This window comes from Adiantum capillus-veneris, chromosome 9, assembly GCF_014529385.1.
Source record: "Adiantum capillus-veneris isolate H3 chromosome 9, ASM1452938v2, whole genome shotgun sequence".
NCBI lineage: Eukaryota > Viridiplantae > Streptophyta > Polypodiopsida > Polypodiales > Pteridaceae > Adiantum > Adiantum capillus-veneris.
The window spans coordinates 121,471,384-121,490,364 of record NC_140939.1 but is presented as its reverse complement, the minus strand read 5'-3'; the positions used below and the strand labels follow the sequence as shown (position 1 = coordinate 121,490,364).

The 18,981-nt window shown below is 47.5% G+C and overlaps 1 protein-coding gene across 4 annotated transcripts in view; it reads right to left on the bottom strand.

The window, feature by feature from the left end:
- Positions 1-18,981, bottom strand: part of LOC147451100 (vacuolar protein sorting-associated protein 52 A-like) — a 121,107-nt gene that overhangs the window by 74,848 nt on the left and 27,278 nt on the right. For 3 of the 4 annotated variants that reach the window (XM_086520060.1, XM_086520059.1, XM_086520061.1), the window contains exons 2-4: positions 6,912-7,006; positions 5,701-5,758; positions 5,514-5,609 (exon numbers count right to left, since the gene is read on the bottom strand). In XM_086520060.1, coding sequence (XP_086376186.1) covers positions 5,514-5,609; positions 5,701-5,758; positions 6,912-7,006 — 249 coding nt within the window. The remainder of the gene's footprint in view (positions 1-5,513; positions 5,610-5,700; positions 5,759-6,911; positions 7,007-18,981) is intronic. The other variant, XM_086520062.1, reaches the window with a different exon arrangement.

The window sequence follows — 18,981 nt, the reverse complement described above, 5'->3', positions numbered from 1 at the left end:
CCAAACGTGTGAGCATGAAACGATCACCTCTACCTCCTGACAAAAGTACTTGACTGTGTGCCCGTCTGTACAAAGCTGACACCCCTTTGATCCAAGCATCTGAGAAGCCCATCCTACGTAGAGTGCCCTCTAGAAAGTCCCAGTCAACTCTGTCGTAGGTAGGCCTTCTCAAAATCGAGAAGAAGAATCACCAGATCCTCACCACGGAGCCGCGCTAGGACAAAAGCCTCCCAAAAGGTGAAGATGTTGTCAAGGATACTGCGCTCCTTGACAAAACCTGTCTGAGTCCCATGTATAAGGCTCTCATGAAGTGGCTGGATCCTGAAACTCAGAGCCTTGGCAAGAATTTTGTATGCTGAGTTGAGGATGATGATGGGGCGCCACTGTCGAATCTCATCCAAGGAGCCACCCTCCTTGGGAATGAGGTAGATCAGACCCTCACTCATGCTGTCAGGCATCTCTCCTGTGTGCAAGATGTACTGAAAAGCACTACAAAGATCTGGGCCAAGCAAGTCCCAGTACTCCAAGAAAAAACTGGGAGTCAAGCCATCCTCACCTAGACAGCTACCACAGGGGAGTGCACTAAGAGCCGTGTGCAACTCCTCAAGCTGAAGTTGCAGCTCAAGCCTCTGACGCATCTCCTCAGTCACAAGGGGACATCTGTGCCCACACCTGCTCCCTGCATACATCTTGATGCTCTGACTGAGGCTCTGTAGACAGTAACTCACGGTAAAAGTCAGTAGCAACTGCACGCATGTCCTCTGGCTCAGAAGCAACTGACCCGTTGGGCCTCCTCAACTGACTGACCTTGGCATGCGTATGCCGAGGTCCCGCTGCCTCGAAGAAAGCACCGGTCACTCTGTCACCCACCTGTGTCCACTGAGATGCTTGTCGATGGAAAGCAAACTCGTGGCGCCGCTCCTCTGTGCTAACAAGCTCTTGGCGAGCCTGTTGTAGCTGCTCCTCCAACCAAGGACTGTCTGGATGCTGCTCTGCAAGGAAGCAACGCCCCGTCTGAGACGTTGTTCCTCCTCTCGCTGCAGCGAGGCGAGCCAAAGACTCCTTGAGAAAGAAGCGACTAATCTGAGCTAGTCTTGAGGCCACTCTGTCAGCAGGAGAATCCTGCATGTCCAAGCTCTCTGTCCAAAGAGCCTCTACTCGCTCTCTGAGTGCAAAGTCCGGCAAGACCCTCTCACGGATGCGAAGCATCGTGCTCCCCCTCCTCTGTCTGACTGCCACTGTGACGATCACTGGTGCATGGTCCGAGAAGGAAGTCCCTGCCAAAATGCCAACTGTCCCACCTAAGTCACTGAAATGGTCACTAGTGTAGAGCAATCTATATGCGATAGATTCACTCCTCCCACTCTGTGGTCCGAACGAGAGAAGGCCAGGCTGTTTGGGGGCCTCACAAAACTAGAGTGCTGCCACACATCCGAGACCCTCAGAGTCATACAAAACCTCTCCCAAGCTGCCAGCTCAACTCCATGCACAGTAGCATGGCTACCACCAATCCTATCAGAAGGGTCCTCCAACATGTTGAAGTCACCCCCTATGCACCAATGTTCTGCCTGCGGAGGCAGAGACTCAACAATCTGTGACCAAAACTCTGCTCGTGCACTCACCACATTGGGAAAATATATGTTCAGGAAGCCCACAAGGCAACCCTGAACCTGCATAGTGATCCAATGAGCCCTGCCTGGCACAATAATCCCTCTGCCCACAATGGCCTGCTGCAAGGAATCAGCAATAGTCATACATACCCCACCCTCGATGCCTCCAGGTCCAAAAGCAGCTAACCAAAAAGTATCATATCGTCCACGCAAGAGCTGACCACAACGTCTAATGCGGCTCACACAGATGATGCTCATGTAGCATAAGGAGATCAATATCTCCTACCACAAGACAGCGTTGAAGCTCCTGACACAGTCGGCCCCGCTGTCGCTGAAACTGGGGCCCACCAAGTCCCTGCACGTTCCATGAGACGATCCTCATGGGGAGTGAGAGAGAACAGATGCTGCCGCAGCAGTTAAACGTGCTATTTTCGAGGCTCGCTTGGATGGGGAGTAATCCGCATCCGAGCGTCCTCTAGATAGGCGTGACTGCAACGAGTGCCTGGCCCAAGCCCAAGTAGAGCGAGCCGTACGTAAAGCAACCTCCTCTGTCCAGGAGTCCTCATGAATGTATACATAGCATGGCGAGCACTGAGTATCGACAAAGAGGTGAACCACAATGTGTCTACATGCTGCTGCATCTGGAGGAGTCACCGCAAACTTGGCCAATGGCCAGAGAGTAGAAAGCAAGTCTGTAACTCCTAGGTCTCCCATGTGGTGAGAGAACTCTAGGACCTGTGTATGCAACCACTCCAACACTGAGTTGAGAGTCCACTCAATATGGTCCCTGCCGCAAAGGGGAAAAGAGAATCCAACAGTTGAGTCCAAGGCCTCTATCCCCCTAGCTGCAAGGAACAGAACATGAATCCTAAAGCAGGCTGCCTCATGGTCTGCTGAGGAGTCACCGAGAAGACGTGTAAATTCGTACTCAAAGAAGTCCCATCGGCGCCGAATGTCGAAGCTCGTCAGACCACGAGGGTCTGATGCAAAGGGAGACGTCTGTACCTGTAGAGGGGGTCGCAAGAAAGACTGTACCTCTCTCGCTAAGCGACTCATGGCAAAGGCGCTGCCAAGAGATCTCCTAGCAGCCGGAGATGGCCATGCCCCCTGGGTCGACTGTGGAACTAGAGCGGGAAGGGGGGGGTGTAGGAGCAGGGGGAAGAGGGGGAAAAGAGGGGCGGGGGGGAGCGGCAGAGGTAGAGGGGCGAGGGGAAGAGGCGGCGGGAGCAGGAGGCGGGGGAAGGATGATGAGAAGGGGAGGAACTCTGGAGGGGGGTAGGGGCTGTCGAGGGTGAAGTTGAGGTGGGAGCTGGAGCAAGGACCTCATCCTGCTCAAGAGGACCGAAGCGGTTCCCCGTGGGAACCCACTGCTGCTGGGCAGGCGCCTGAGGACCACTCTGAGTGCCAGGCTGTCATTGTGGCCCCTGCCATCCCTCCTCCGTTGGAGCCCCAGGCTCGGAGGGTGGCTCTGCATGTGTGCGTTGTCTTTGCTTGTGGCTGCTGGCCAACCCTTGCAGGATGGGGTTGAGTCTGTGGTGTAGGTCGAGGCCTCCTCCGTGGACAGGCCTTCGCAAGATGGCCCATCTGTCGACAAATGAAGCACTGGTTCGAGAGGCCCGAATACTCCACGCTCTGTCTAAACCAACCCCCACTCACCCGAGGCAAAAGAATGACCTTCGGGAGAGTGTGAGTGTCCCTAACCAGAACGCGAACTGAGGGAATGTCGTCCGCCTTGGCAGCTATTGAGGCTGCCGTGCGAGGTGTCTCCAAGACAGTCCCAATCACTGAGCCTATCCTGGACAAGAGTGGTAGTTACTCCCTCCACAAACCAAGAAAGCAGACGGAGATGGGGAAGTCTGCCTCCTCTACCAGAACATCTGAAGCAGGGTCAAAACCATGTCTCTACTGTCGAAAGTGGGCTCAAGCTGCTCGGATGGTCAATGGACTCATGGAGATGACCTTGGACGCCATCTTGGAGGTCACGAACTCGATCTAATAGTAGCCTCGTCCGAGGATCTGAACGTCCAAGATCTTGCCCACCTCTGCAAGAAGGCGGGCCTGGAGAAGGTCACGCAGCTCTCCTCTGCTGGGTCTGGTGCCGAGAATCTTGCATATGACGGAAGTCGCCTGCGGAGACGATCCACCTCTGCAGCTAGACTCGCTTGCTCTATCAGAGTAAGAGCAAGTCGAATGGTGGGCTCAGCGGGGTCGGGCGAGGGGACTTCATCAGAGTCCCTCTGTGGCGGAGCTTGAGCCTCCATCTGTGTCTGCTGCTTGTGTCGGAAAAGAAATGGAAAGAAATTTCCTCTGCAAAAGAGCCCCAACGAGCACTGTCCAGAAACCAGCACTTGGTAGAGCCGATCACAAGAAAACTTCGGCGCGGGAGAGGCAGAGAACGAAGATAACAGGCGGAGGGGGCCGGGGCGGGGTGGCACGGGGCGCGAATGTATCAACTCTGTCACCAATAGGCTGCAAATCAGCCCACAGCAAAGGAGTTGGGTGAGCAGGTCGACGAGCGCGAGGCGGAAAGGGGTTGGTGGGCAGCACGAAGTGGAGAGGGCTGGCGGGCTGCCGAGGGCAGCGGGAGGCTGGTGGACTGCTGAGGGCAGCGCGAGGCGGGGGAGGTGGGGTGGCGTGCTGCTGAAAGCAGCGCAAGGAGGGGAGGGAATGCTGGCGGGCAAGTGAGGGAGGCGATGGCGAGCAGGGAGAAACAGTAGCAGCGAGCGCCTTCTTTGAATAGATGCAATGTTATATTAAAAGTCTTCAAAAGGCCAAAATGACCTATGAGACCGCCTTGTAAGCGTTTTTCCTTTGGTCTTCCCCATTCTTTGAAGCTTGCGCTGATTTATTAAGTCTAGGTGAATGTCAAGATCATAGTGCTTTATTTTCTTTGACACGCACTCACTCATTCAATCTAAAGTAGTTTCCTTGTAAGGAAGACACTATTCTCTCTCTCACACACACTCATGACTCACTAGCTATGAATGATTAACAAGCAAGCTTATGTGTCACTCTATGTAGAAGTGAGGACTGCATCTATCATCACTTGTGTGCAATGCAGACATGAAGCCTGCATCTATGCTCACTTGTTGTATGCAACGCACAAATTGATCATGCATTTATGCGTCACACTTATCTTTAGATAATCGTTTACAACTTTAAATTGTCCGTCAACTAATAGCACAAACAAAGATCACAATTCCCAGCAAGACATGTACACTTCTCTATATGTATTCTACTATACAGCATCCAAAGCACTCATTGTGCACATCTAACCTGTGTCCCGTAGGCTAAATATGCCTTGAGCAAATATTAATGATTAAATCCCATACCCTCCCTAGCTCAAACCCTCATAGGCCAATCAGGCCTTGTGCAAACATTGACCATTAGACCCCTCACCCTTCCTACCTCAAACCCTCATAGGCCAATTAGGCCTTGTGCAAACATTGACCATTAGGTCCGTTCCTACCTTCATCCTTGCCAGTCTCCTACAGCTCAAGAAGGCTCCCCTTGGACAATTTTCATGGGTCGCATCAACCTCTATTAACCACTTTAGAAAATCCTCACAAAATTGAGGGCAAGCAGCAAGCAGTACCGTTATAAACAGGTGGCCTAGATTTTATAATGATAAGGGAAATGCACAAGCCCACTACACAACGATCAAGCAAAGACCAATATAGTTTTCACGATGGCTAGACCATGTTGGCAAATCTCTCTCAAGTCAATGAAATTTCACAATTCAAATAACTGGGATCTATCATTAGTAATACATCAACCAAGATGCTCCGAATAAATGGCCACAATCCCAGTCATCCATGCCCACAATCTTTATTATTAATGCATCGCAAGCCTATCTTCACTAGCCCTTGTCTATGCATCTCCATTGCTTTTCTCAGATATTACCTGGATTGACTCCAGCTCCACTTGACGTAGCTTCTCTTCAACATCCCGTGCATACTCACGTAATTCGCTTCCCTTTCCCAATATGCTGGCAATCACCTACAAGAAGTTTAAAGTCATGATTAAAATGAAGATGAATGCCCCACCTAGAAAGCTGAGCACCCTACAAAAATGTAGGGCACAGCCTCACTTGCTGGCTTTGAAACTTTTCCAACTCCTCTTGAAGCCCCTCTAATGAGATATCGTCACTGTACAATAAACCACAACCACACATTAGATCAATGTCAAATTAGAAAACGTTGAAATCACGATAAGACAAAGGAAAGACAGATTTATGTAAAGGAATATAACTTTTTCTCAAAAAACTAAATATGTAGAAGATGATAGTCTCCCTTAAACCCTTGAGATAGCCGAACACTGTACCACATGCTAAATCTCATCATTCCAAGAGATAAAAGAGCTGCTGGTGCAGCGGTGCAGGCTTCAACACATGTGCACCTAGCCACTTGACTGTTAAAAAAATGAAACCAGCTCCTCCAGCGGCATAGCTAGTGGAACGACTAGTATCAAGATCATTGAGGAGTAACATCTCAACCTCAGTTTTGAAGCTTAAGCTCTCTTTTTAACGCATAGTCACCTAAGTTCTCATAGGGCAATTGAAAATTGGCTTACTTAGAAATAGTCATTCCCTGGAAAATGGACAGTATGCCAGTCTCTAAACACAAGCGACAAGGATGGATTAGCATGTAAGGCCGGCCCATGTTCATTATTAATGATAAAAAGCAGAGAAAGAATCTACCAGATGTAAGAGACAAGGCCTGGTACTAATTTAGGTTGGTAGATCTAAAAGTATGTTAATAATATCAATGTGAGTGCTACACACGACATAAATGGCACTCCAAAACAGTAGGCAATAAGACACCTATTGCTAAGAGCAAAAGCCTCTTGTTGCTCAATCGTATGCTCTTGAGTCTTGGACACTCCCCAAACAAGGTCGCTTTTAACTTCTGGCCTGCCTCAAGGCAGAATGTGCTCTTGCAGTTGGCCTTTAACATTTCAATAAGTTGAGCTCTTACAGAAACAAATAAGGTCCAAGTTTATCACCATACCTAGGTCAAAGCATACACAACTATCTGGCAAAGCAGTAGAGAATAAACCTGACTTAATAGACCATCACACAAAACGAGCGGAGAGGAAAAAAGAGACGCAACCACTCTGAGATAAGACAATACATGAACAGACAATGAACATCTCCCTAACTACATAAAATCGAATTCACAGTGAGCAAGAAACTTCAACGGCTAGAGATTTCATTCATATAGGTTTATAATGATTTTCTAAGTGCTCACACTGAAATTAGGTCGATAAATGTCTGCCTAGATAACATACTCAAGGGCCAACCTTTTGACATCATCTCCAAAGGTTAGGTCTCCAGCTGTGATATGTAAACCAGCCTTTGTTTGCTCTTCTTCACTTAGGGACCCTCTGTTATCATTCTGTTTGCATACGAAAGTAGGGAGATTAGTACCAACACATGACCTCAAGCCTTCTACAAGAGGTAACTATTTATTGACGAACAGACAATGTGGATGGATAATGTGGCACATTGTATCGAAAAGTGCATTCGAAATATAAACACAATGACAATGAGGCATGAGACATGCTTTGAAACACTATACAATGGTAGAACTTGTCACAACTTTGTGACGTGGCTGCTCAGTACACACATACACCCTCTTGCAAAGGACCCCCTGGGCTGGCTGGCTGTACGGCAGCCCACTGGCTGACACGTGGCAGCCTGTACGGACATCGCGATTTACGCCGCTGTTTCGGCAGTTTGCGTGGGTTGCTTTTCTACGCAAGAGATGAGAGAGAGAGAGAGAGAGAGAGAGAGAGAGAGAGAGAGAGAGAGAGAGAGAGAGAGAGCTTCTGCTTTATTTCCAAAAGGGAGAGCTTGTGAGAGACAGAAAGCTTTTGCTTTATTTTTGGCAAGGCTTTTGATTTTCAGCTTTTGGGGCTCTGCTTTTGGCATCCCTTGTAAACTCTTTAAATTGGTAGTTTGGGCTCTCACTTCTCAGAGCATCTGGACGCAAAGTTTGAGAGTGAGTCCCGGCTACTCGCTTGTACTTTGAGTTGCAGATTAATACAAAAAGAAATACGGAAAGGGGCGCCAGTCTTTGGGGCCAATATCTCTAAGCACGGAACTCCGCCGGGCCAGTGTCGAATCAATTGTGAACTGTGAACTGTTTTGAAGTGATTATTTGTGGTGTCGCGGTAGATTCTCGACTTGGAGTGTCCAAGTCTCTTATAGTGGTATCACAGCACGGCCGATTTCTCTTCTACAAGAAATCCGATCCTTTTTTCGCGGCACTTATGGCTTCAGGCAAAGACTAGTTGACTTCCTCTGCATCCGGAGATGCGGGAAGAGATCACAACGAAGATTCACGCGAGTACGGCCCGCCTCGGCCTACTCAGGCGGAGACTGAAGAGATGGAGCGTCGGTGATTGATCGGCGATGCAACAAAGATGATGCTTAATTTTGCGAAGGACCCAAAATTTGCAAAATATATGAGCCAGACCTCTTTGGACGAGGTGCATTCACAGAGGCGACAGACCACAGAACCACCCCTCAAACCGGCTCTTGACAAACCGCTCTCAAGAAATCTCCTACTCCCAGGATGTACACTGAGCAAGAATTAGAAGAGGTGATTAATGCACAAATTGCTCAGCTTTTTGACGCGCAGAACAAAGCTAAAAAGCACGACAAAAAGCTAAAGAAAGGCACTGACTTCCCGGGTTATTTGGGTCATCAGTCTACTTTTGAATCGGCAAGAAAGAGAAGCGTGTTCGATTTGAAGGAGTACCCAGTTCTTCTTCTTCTTCTGAGAGTTCTTCTAGCTCCTCTGACTCGAGCGAAGAAGAAAGAAAAGGCAAAAAGCGAAGCAAAAGGCAAAGCTTCGGAAAGAGCAAGAAAAAAGCAAAGAAGCCTAAATCTCGCCCCGTGGTTGACAGTTCTACAGAGGACTCGTCTTCAGATAGTTCGGACTATGACGACAGTAGCTTTTACGCAAAGAAGAAGAATTTTTATAAAGCCAACCAGTATGACTTTCTGGAAGACAAAAGCAAGAAAGTCAGAGACTTTAAGGAAGGTGGACAATCAATAAAATTTGACACATTTTCTGGTTATAAAGATGCTTCAAAGGCTTTTTCTTTTATACAGCAGTTTGACATCGCTTTCTCTAGAGGGCGTTACTCAGAGCACTCCAAGATTCGGAGAGCTGCTTCTTACTTTAAGGGGAATGCTCGAACTTGGGGTCCACGCTTCTATTAAACAAGACAGCGCCAGTTAAATAACTGAAATTCAAGAGGCTTTTTTTTTCTTCTTGGCTGACTCGAGAGTATGAATGCGACATACAAACTGCTTGGAACCATCTCCGGATGACCAAGAAGGATATAGTGGACGCTTATTGCGAGATTCTGGAGCTCTTTTCTACCCGGCTCTTCATATAAGAAGATCTCGTTCAAAGAGCAGATTGAGCGGTTTTGAAGAAAGACGGATCTTGGAGAATGTGCATCGATTATAGAGCTCTCAACAAAATCACTATCAAGAACAGATTTCCGATTCCTAGAATCGATGATATACTTGACCGACTTCAGGGATCCTCATGCAAAGTGGATATCATCAAATCCAAATCGCGCCGGGAGATGTCTTTAAGACAACCTTTCGGACGACTTTTGGGTTATTTGAGTTTTTGGTGATGCTGTTGGGCCTAGCCAATGCTCCTGCGACATTTAATCAGATGATGGACAAGATTTTTCGAGAGTAAACACTATTTGTTGGCACTTTCTTTGACGACATCATTGTTTTCTCCAAAGATGAGGCAGAACATAGAGAACATCTGCTTCACGTCTTTCAGGCATTACAAGATCACAAGTTAGTGATTAAGGCGAAGAAAAGTGAATTTTTCCTACCAGAGATACACTTTTTGGGACACATTGTGTCAGCAGCAAGAGTGCAGATGGATCCGGCCAAGATAGAGACTATCTATGATTGGCCCGATCTGAAGAATGTCCATGAAGTTAGAAGCTTCTTGGGATTGTGTTCGTACTATAGGCGGTTCATTAGAAAGTTTGCAGAGGTTGCTTCCCCTTTGCATATCTTGATACAGAAAGGAGTTTCTTTCTCGTGGGGACCCACAGAGGTTCAGACACTAAAAGAGAAATTGACTACAGGACGAGTTTTGACTTTGCCGGACTTGCAAGAGTCATTTGAAGTATATAGTGATGCTTGTGGTCCTAGTCTGGGTGCGGTCTTAATGCAAGAAGGCCATGTCATTGCTTACGAGAGCCGATTGTTCTCAAGGCCGGAATTGACAGCACAGATTTATGAGAAAGAGCTTTTGGCGGTTATCCATGCTCTTACTCAGTGGCGGCATTACCTACTGGGAGTGGATTTTACTGTCTTTACAGACCATCAGAGTTTACGCTACTTCTTGTCACAGAAGCATCTATCGAAAAAGCAGATGCGGTGGGCGAATATCTTGTCACACTTTCACTTCCAGATTGTCCATGTGCAGGGACAAAAGAATTTGGTGGCAGATGCTGTCTTGGAAGCCGTTGGTTTTGCCTATTTCCGCGATACATCATAGGAGCTTCGAGGATATGGTCGATCAATATGCCACAGATACAGATTTTGCAGACATTTTCACACAAATACGGGATGGGGAGACAGTAGCGGGATATTCCATTCGGGATGGCTACTTGATGAGGAAAACCATGTTATGCGTTACACAGCCGTTGAGGGAAAAGGTTATATGAACGAATGCCACTGTCCACCTTTTACGGGTCACCGCGGCATTGCTACCACCTTGAAAGGGGTAGAGAGATACTTCTTTTGGCCGAGACTCAAGAAGGATGTGGACGAGTTTGTGCGCGCTTGCTTGGTATGCCAGGAGGTCAAGTTTAACAGGCATAAAGCAAAAGGATTGTTACAACCTTTGCCCATACCCACCCGCCCCTGGGAAAGTATCGCAATGGATTTCATTTTTTATCTTCCGAGAATACAAAGTGGTCACGATTGTATCTGGACTGTTATTGACAGAATTAGCAAGCAAGCTCATTTCATTCCAATGAAGAAAACAATCAAGCCGGATCACTTAGCGAGACTGTTTGTGGCCCAGATTTTCAGATTACATGGCATGCCCGAGACAATTGTCTCCGACAGGGACCCTAGATTCACGAGTTTGTTTTGGAAGGCTGTCACAAACAGGAGCGCATAACAATATAAAATACATTCGGATAAATAGACTTTATCACTTAGTACTGAAGCCAAAGGATATAGAGAGAAATAGATAGAGAGAGAGATAGAGAGTGAGAAGATCGACACAGTACTAGGGACCAGAAGATGGGCTAGTCCCCCCCGTAATAGTATCTTTATTACTGAGGAGAAGTCTATACAAGCACTTGAACCGAACGTATTACCACGTTCGTTCTAGAATAAGACTTGATGGTTCCTAGAAGCCTTAGCTTCCGATTCCTAGGGCAAAACCCTATTCCAAGGAACTTCCATTCCTTATTCCAAATCCTTGAGAACCAAGGTTCTCGCCTCTGGATCTCACCTTCCAGACTCAGGGCATGACATCCCTGCAACTCTTTTCCAACTGTTTTCACAGTCCTCTTCCTGCAGATTAACTCCGCTTTCCTGGACACGAAGTCCTTCCCTTGGGAATTTCATCTTCTGGATTACATCTCGAGAGTCTACCTCTCTTCGATCCGTGGATCTGCTTCCCAAACTTGGGTACGAAACCCTCGGGCTGATCTAGCTCTAGTTCCTCACAGCGCTTTTCTTGTGCAGAGGCTCATGCCTTCCTCTGCTCCTACTCCCTCACGAAGAGGAAGTACACCTGCAATCAAATACTCAGAGATCATAACATAAAAATCGTTACCTTCAAAGTCTCGATGCTCGAAACGCAACTCGGTTCTCGAAAAACAATTCCCCCGAAGAGATCTCTACATAGAAAATCCTCTCTTCCAATCTTACACACACAAAAGGTGTGTTCTCGGGTTCCTTCTCGTAAATCAGCCCCGTCTACAACGTTTATGGGCTGAAAACAGAGAAAAACAGCAACTTCTCGCGATGGAAACACGCTCCGTAGGCACTTCTTCGCGAGGGAACTCGCGCACTGGGTCTTGGCAACATTTGGTACACTTGGGGCAGCCATGGGCATCACCGGCAACGTCTTCTTTACGGTTGAAATCTACAGCAGAATCTCCTCCTTGCAAAGATTGGTCTTCCCCTCAGAGTGAGGGCATGTGATGCTTTTATAGCTCCTAGCCACGGGCACGAACAGCTGCTCGCGTAGAGATCGCGGCCGTTTTTTTTTTTTCTTTTCTTTTTTTTTAAAAAAATTCATTTTTTTTTTTCGTTGTTCTGCCAAAAAAAGAGAGAGAAAACGCTGGCTGATCCATTGCCTTATTTATCAGATGGCTGCCCACTTATTAAGTGGGCGGCCGGCGTATTTTAAAAATAGTTTGAACCTGCCCAAAAACTCAATAAAACCTTATAAGTTAAAAACAATGCTTTCACAGCACTTCCCAGGCGTCCCTGGATGCAATCACATGCACAGTTGCAATGCAGACATAGACTTCCTTGCGGGGAAGCATCTGCTTTCCTGAAAAGCAATCCCGCTTTCTCAGAAAAAATCTATTTTTCCTCAAAGTTTCCTCTGAACCCATCTTCATTCAAGTGCTTGCTTTTCCTTGTGCACAATTCCAACACAGTTCGGAATTTCCTCCCGACTATGGATATTCCCTTTCATATGCACCCGTCACCCACCTTGTGACGCATCAGGAATACCCATCACCTAGTCCTTTCCTACCGAACTTACGGTACCAAGCGAGAAAACCCTCTCACTTATAAATCCAATAATTCATTTAGAATTATTTTTTCTGTAAGATAAAGCCAATTTCGCAACAAAGGCAATTTGGGAGAACATTGGCACGCAGTTGCAGTCCTCGTCATCTTTCCACCCGCAGGCTGACGGGCAATCTGAGATTGCCAATTCAATGGTTTTAGATTTATTGAAGTCTTATATCTCGGATCAGAAGACTCAATGGGAAAAGTATCTACCTTTGGTGGAATTTGCCTACAATAATACGATACACTCTTCGACGGGGAAGGAGCCATTTGAGATTATTGAAGGTGCTCCGAAGGTTCCACCCTTCCTAAGCACGAAAGATAAGATTTTTGAGGCCGATGACTACACGCGCGACTTGGACACGGCTTTTGCCAAGGTCCGCGAGGCTTTACAAAAATCTCAAGAAAGACGGAAAAAGGCAGCAGATAGCCATCGGCACGATTTGAAATTGAAGGAGAATGATTGGGTGCTCTTACATTTTGAGAAGGCACGCCTGAGAAAGAAGAAGGGAAAGGAGAGGCTTTTTCCAAAGCTTAGTATGCGATACAATGGACCTTTCTAGATCTCTGAAAAGATCAATGATGTCTCCTTCCGACTGAAACTGCCTAACACTTGGAGGATTCACAATGCATTTCATGTGAGTCTCTTGAAACCTTTTAAAGGGGATGTGCCCGAAGATGGGAGCTTGATGAGCAACCCGAAGTGGAAGAAAACGAGGAGATCCTTGTTCCTGAAAAGATTTTGGCACATAAGGACAGAAAGAATAAGGGTAAAGTGAGAAGGCGGTTCTTTCTTGCATTGGATGCAAAGTGGATGGAGGAGGAGGACCTAGCAGATACTCCTCAGATTGTGAAACTTTACCTTGAAGCTTTTGGTTTAGCATAGTCTACTCCAAATGGAACCCCGAATTCAGCTTGTTGGTTGGAGATCTGGTGCAGTGGGTTTGCACAAGAGGGGAGTTACTCCGCTCCTTTGTCAACAGATGCCTCGATTTTTGAATACTAGAGTTACTGATGTCTCTTTGAGCTTCGAGGATACTGAGAGCTGACACTATTGTGCTGTATGACTTTATGAAATGGAATTCCGGATAATATGAAACTGATTTGTTCTTGACTTGTTTAAGTGCAGGAATTGATAAACGAAATGACTGCAGCATTTTGGTCTGAATGATCTCGATAGACATGGTTGCAATAGGGATTAGTCAATCGGGTATCTATGAGGTCTTGAGTGGATCTAGATGCGATTGCTAATTGCATTGCCGATAAATCATGGTCTGAGATCGGAGTGAATATTGGATGTGATTTGTCATGTGATGTCAAGTGATGTCCTGTGATGTCGTGTGATGTGACTATCAATTTGGTACATGTGCTAGATGTGTGTTCCTAGTGCGTCGGTACTAACAATCAGTGTCTACTAAGACAGTTTATGGCTTCTGTCTGTTTTGCAGGCGTAATCGAGGGCGACTACAATGCTTTCAAGAGGGGGTTATGTCACAACTCTGTGACGTGGCTGCCCAGTACACATACACACCCTCTTGGAAAGGACCCCCCGGCTAGCTTGCTGATGGGGCTGGTTGTACGGCAGCCCCGAAAAATGCGGACTAGCTGACACGTGGCAGCCTATATGGACCTCCACGATTTACAGCGCTGTTTTTTGACAGTTTGTGTGGGTTGCTTTTCTACGCAAAAGATGAGAGAGAGAGAGAGCTTCTGCTTTATTTCCCAAAGGGAGAGTTTGTGAGAGACAGAAAGCTTTTGCTTTATTTTTGGCAAGGCTTTTGATTTTCAGCTTTTGGGGCTCTACTTTTGGCAACCCTTGTAAACTCTTTAAATTGGTAGTTTGGGCTCTCACTTCTCAGAGAATCTGGACGCAGAGTTTGAGAGTGAGTCCCGGCTACTCGCTTGTGCTTTGAGTTGCAGATTAATACAAAAAGAAATACCGAAAGGGGCGCCAGTCTTTGGGGCCAATATCTCTAGGCACAGATCTCCGCCGGGCCAGTGTCGAATCAATTGTGAACTGTGAACTGTTTTGAAGTGATTATTTGTGGTGTCGCCGTAGATTCTCGACTTGGAGTGTCCAAGTCTGTTACAAAACTTTCTGTAATGTAAAATCTGTTGTTAAGCATAGGAAGTTTGACATCTCATTTTTGGACTTTCCAGTTCAAATATCCGCCCATTGTCCCATCCCTAGGCACCCCCCTCCTTTCGAACCTCTCGTGTGGAAACAGGGTTCCCCTCAAGCCTATTTCGGATTTCCACAATCCCCATCCCAGCCGCCGAAGACATGTTCCATGTTTCTAAGACATCCATAGAGAGAGAGAGAGAGAGAGAGAGAGAGAGAGAGAGAGAGAAGGGGGGGGGCAGCCTGTCACGAGGCAGTGGCAACCACTAACCTTAGTTGTTGGTTTCTTTCCCTTCATTTTTATTACATTTTTGGGATCCTCTTTTTGAAGTCAAATGGCCGGGCATTATGTGGCCAGTGTGAAACGGGCGAGAGCAAAGAGTCTCACCAGCAGTCGAGAAGGGCAGGTTGCCACGAGATGGTCGGGCCACTCGGCACTGAAATCCGAGGTGTCTAGGCCGAGGTGTCTAGGCTCAGTTCAAAGTCACTTAGGCCCCTCGCTACACTTTATAAGTTGGTGGGTACTAGGAAACTAACTCAAAAGAGGCATAAGGGACGCTTGGCGGCTCCACATAAATTTGTCAGTCCAGCATGAAGAGGGGGTGCCCAATTTGAGAGTAGAGGCTATATTTTGCTTCTTTAAGTGAACTCAAGTGTGTGTGAGTAGTGGGTGCAGGTGATCGCAATGTCACATGCACATCTAAGTTCTAACCCTATGTGCATGTGGACAAGCTCTTCCTACTTCTAGGGTTTAGGTAGCCTAGGAAGTGTTCTAGCACCCGCATGAGCCTGTACGCAGGCCGTGCATGTCCCAGCACTAGTAGCTGCATACCCTCTGATTGCACATAGCATTAGCATCATGATCCAGTACCCAGCATGAGCACTCTTCACCGCATGCATCCAATTTCCGACTACGCGTGGAAACCACCTCTTATTGGCACTTATGTAATAAGTGACTTTATCCCATTTATTAATTTCCAAAATCGTGGAAGGTTGTAGGAGGCTGCTCGACCTAGTTGGATTGCAAGCCAAGAACCTAAAGAACCCAAGAACCCGAAGAACTCAGTGCATGGTCATCACCCAAAGCGGAATGGATACTTTGTGTGAAGGTGATGAGTGGAGTTGGAGGAGAAGTTTCTACACCAAGAGGATTGTTCCCCGATCCTCGCCATCCCCATCTACGCCACGTCAGGGATATTCCTCAACGGAGATTCTTGAAGAAGATGAACTTGAGATCATAGATGGAGTTGAAGCATTGGAGCCACAGCACATTATCTTGTGTCGCTTTCGGCGCAGCCCAAAGAAGCAAGCATTGGAGACTTTCATGAAGTTCAAGTATCGCACGACCCACGCAGCAGAGTGGGCCACCGAAGAGCCCCCCTTTTGAAGGTGAGGTATTGGTACCGAGCTGTATGGCATCCGTAGAGTCCGCGTGCACATCTAACCCTATGTGCATGTGGACAAGCTGTTCCTACTTCTGGGGTTTAATTAGCTTAGGAAGTGTTCTGGCACCTTGTGAGCCTGTACGTCGGCCGTGCATGTCCAGGCACTTAAGAGTAGCTGCATACCCTCTAACTGCACAACCCATAGCAATAGCATCAGGATCGAGTATCTAGCATGAGCACTTTACACCGCATGAATCCAGTTTCCGACCACGCATGGGAACCACCTCTTATTGGCACTTATTTGATAAGTGATTTTATCCCATTTATTAATTTCCAAAATCGTGGAAGGTTGTAGGAGACTACTCGACCCAGTTGGAAATAGCTATATAAGGAAGGCCAGGGCGCTAGCAAGAGGCAGAAGAAGGTAGAGACACAAGGAGGCAGGCCACCCAACAGATCGGCAGCACCTCAGGCATCTCCAACGTTTTTCTCGAGAATCAACCCAGCGTTTTTGCATCGAGTAGCGTTTTTGCATCAAGAAGATCGGCATTGAGGACCAGCGTTTTCAGTTTTCAACCAAGATCAGCCAGCGTTTTCTGTTTTCAGCCTGAGGCAGTAAACATTTTTGCAGACCTCGGCCTTGCAGGCCTTGGCGGTAGCAAATCAGCCCTTGCCTCGCACCGCAACTAAGATCCACAGCAGCGTTCAGTTTTCAGCCTTGACATCGCCGTCGTCGACATCATCAAGTACCACAGCATCTAGAAGCATTGTACCATACCTTTGTGCAATCTAAAGAAAATACCTCTCTAGCAATAGAGAGGGGGGCCCTTGGAGGGGGGTTTGGGACCCCATCTAGTGTCGTCTCCTCTCTCTCTCTCGCTAGCACTCTCTTGCACTCTCACTCACAGTTTGCATTCCACTCTCTTGTTTGGTCATTGCACATTCTCTCATTAAGTCAAGGAAGGCTCTCCCTTCCCGTCAGTAAAAGGAACCTTGAGCATCCACTATTCATTCATCCTGAGCCATACACCATCATTCACTTCCGCTGCACATTACACGCAGCTTTAATGGAAAGATTGCCTTCTCCCTTGTCTTATGTAGCGCGATGATTCCGCTTTCGCACACACCTCTCCCCCTTTGAATACAGAATCGTGATGCCCCGCTCGAGGTCTTTCCATCTGTATGTACAGTTGTGTGGGTTCACGCACGTATGCCGAGGCAAGAGCCTCTTGTCCAGGTATTGGATTAGCGAATTGCTAATCCCCCGCAGGTATAGGTGAATTGGGAGAGATTCACGCGAGAAATCTCGTCCGATTCAAAGGGCAAGTAGCCCTGCACGTGCAGGAGTACGAGGGCTTGCTACGGATGCGACCAGCACGCGAAACGGAGCCCAAAACAGTAAAATACAGCGTGCTGTGTATTTTTGCAGGTGTAGGGTTTTGACTCTAATTGATCCCTGATACCCCCACGAGCTTTGAGGAAGCGATGGGATCGCTGTACGGGTGGTCTGGTGCATTTTCGGGACCAAAAACAGAGAATTCAGCGTGCTGCAGATTCTTGCCAGGTTTGGGAAAGTGCTCGTATGCGCCGGGAAAGTCACCATATGTGAAGCCTCCTACTGCGGTTATGGTGCCGAAATCGAGCTAGAGCAGGTCCTTTTCAGCCTGGTAAAAGCGGGACAGCTCGTAGGAGCTTACAGGTTTTCTCCCAAGTTTTATAAGAATAAAGAAATGCCAAAAGGGGCGCCAGTGTTTGGGGCCTACAGGGTGTCGTTGTCTACTTGGAAGCACTCTAGCTCCAAGGCCGTGCTTTGTGTGAAGTGTTGAATCTAGTCACAAGTTTATTCGTGAAGTTCCTCGTTGTCAAAAAGTTGAATGTAAAGTTTATCATGTAAAGATTCAGGTGAGAGCTAAAGTCTACCGCCCTATGGGCCGGTTTCAAGGTTCCGTCGTGGGGACAGAATCACTTTTTCCTCAAGAAGTTAGTCTTGGTTGGTTTTCGGCGAAGACACAACGCACACGAACTTGGGCTGGCAGGACGAATGACACCAGGAAAGAGGGTTCCTCTTCAAAAGACAAATAGACTATTCCTCCTCCAGTGTTTGAGCGTGGCGAGAGTTCGCGGCCTCCCCTGTCTGTACCTTTTGTTGATTTTGTTGCTCCACAAGATCAAGGGTATATGACTGGGCAACTAGATGAGGATGCGTTCAGGAAACAGGTGGTTGCCGTTGTGAATGTGTTTTCTCGGTTGGTGCAGAATTCTAGGTTTATGGAATTCTTGCAAGAGTCACCACTGTCACAGCAGACAAGTCAACTGTCTCATGCAGTAGAGCTTGTTGAGGCTCAAGCCCAGGTTCCTTTGCGTCTCAGTAGGACAGGGAGCACTCTCATGTTGCAGAGTCAATAGGGGCTCCAAGACAACTTCCTTCTATCCACAAACACGTGGTTAAAACGCCTATTCCACAGGCTTTGCCAGTTCAGCCAGCCACCTTTCAAAGTCCAAATGTTGCATTAAATGGACAAGTAACCAGTTTCTAGGCTATGCAACAGGTTTTTCCACCACCCACGGTAGATCCTCGGTATTTCGGGGGTGGATCTGTGTTTCAGTGCATGGCTGGCTATGTGCCTGGGAACCAGCAATATATGCCAGGGACAGTGTTTGGGCGTATGCAAGGCATGATGCCAAACCCCATGTATGGTAATATTGGCATGCAGCAAGGGTTTCAGTGCAACCAGGATCAGTTGGGATGCCACGTGGCAATTTTGGCATAGCTGGTTTTTCGGACCAGCAGGCACATATGGCACCAGCGACACAAAATGTGAATCGCCAAGGGGCGCCGATGATCCCTTTTACGGTGCCCATGTTGCAGACAATTCCCTATGACAATTTGGGAGCATTGGAAAAGCCAAAAGCCTACAAAGAAGGTGGTGCAGCTGTCAAGTTTGAAACTTTCAGCGGCTTTAAGGATAAGGCAAAGGCTCTTACTTTCGTTCCGTAGTTTGATAAAGCTTATGCAAGGGGGAATTTTACAGAGGCCTCCAAGGTTAG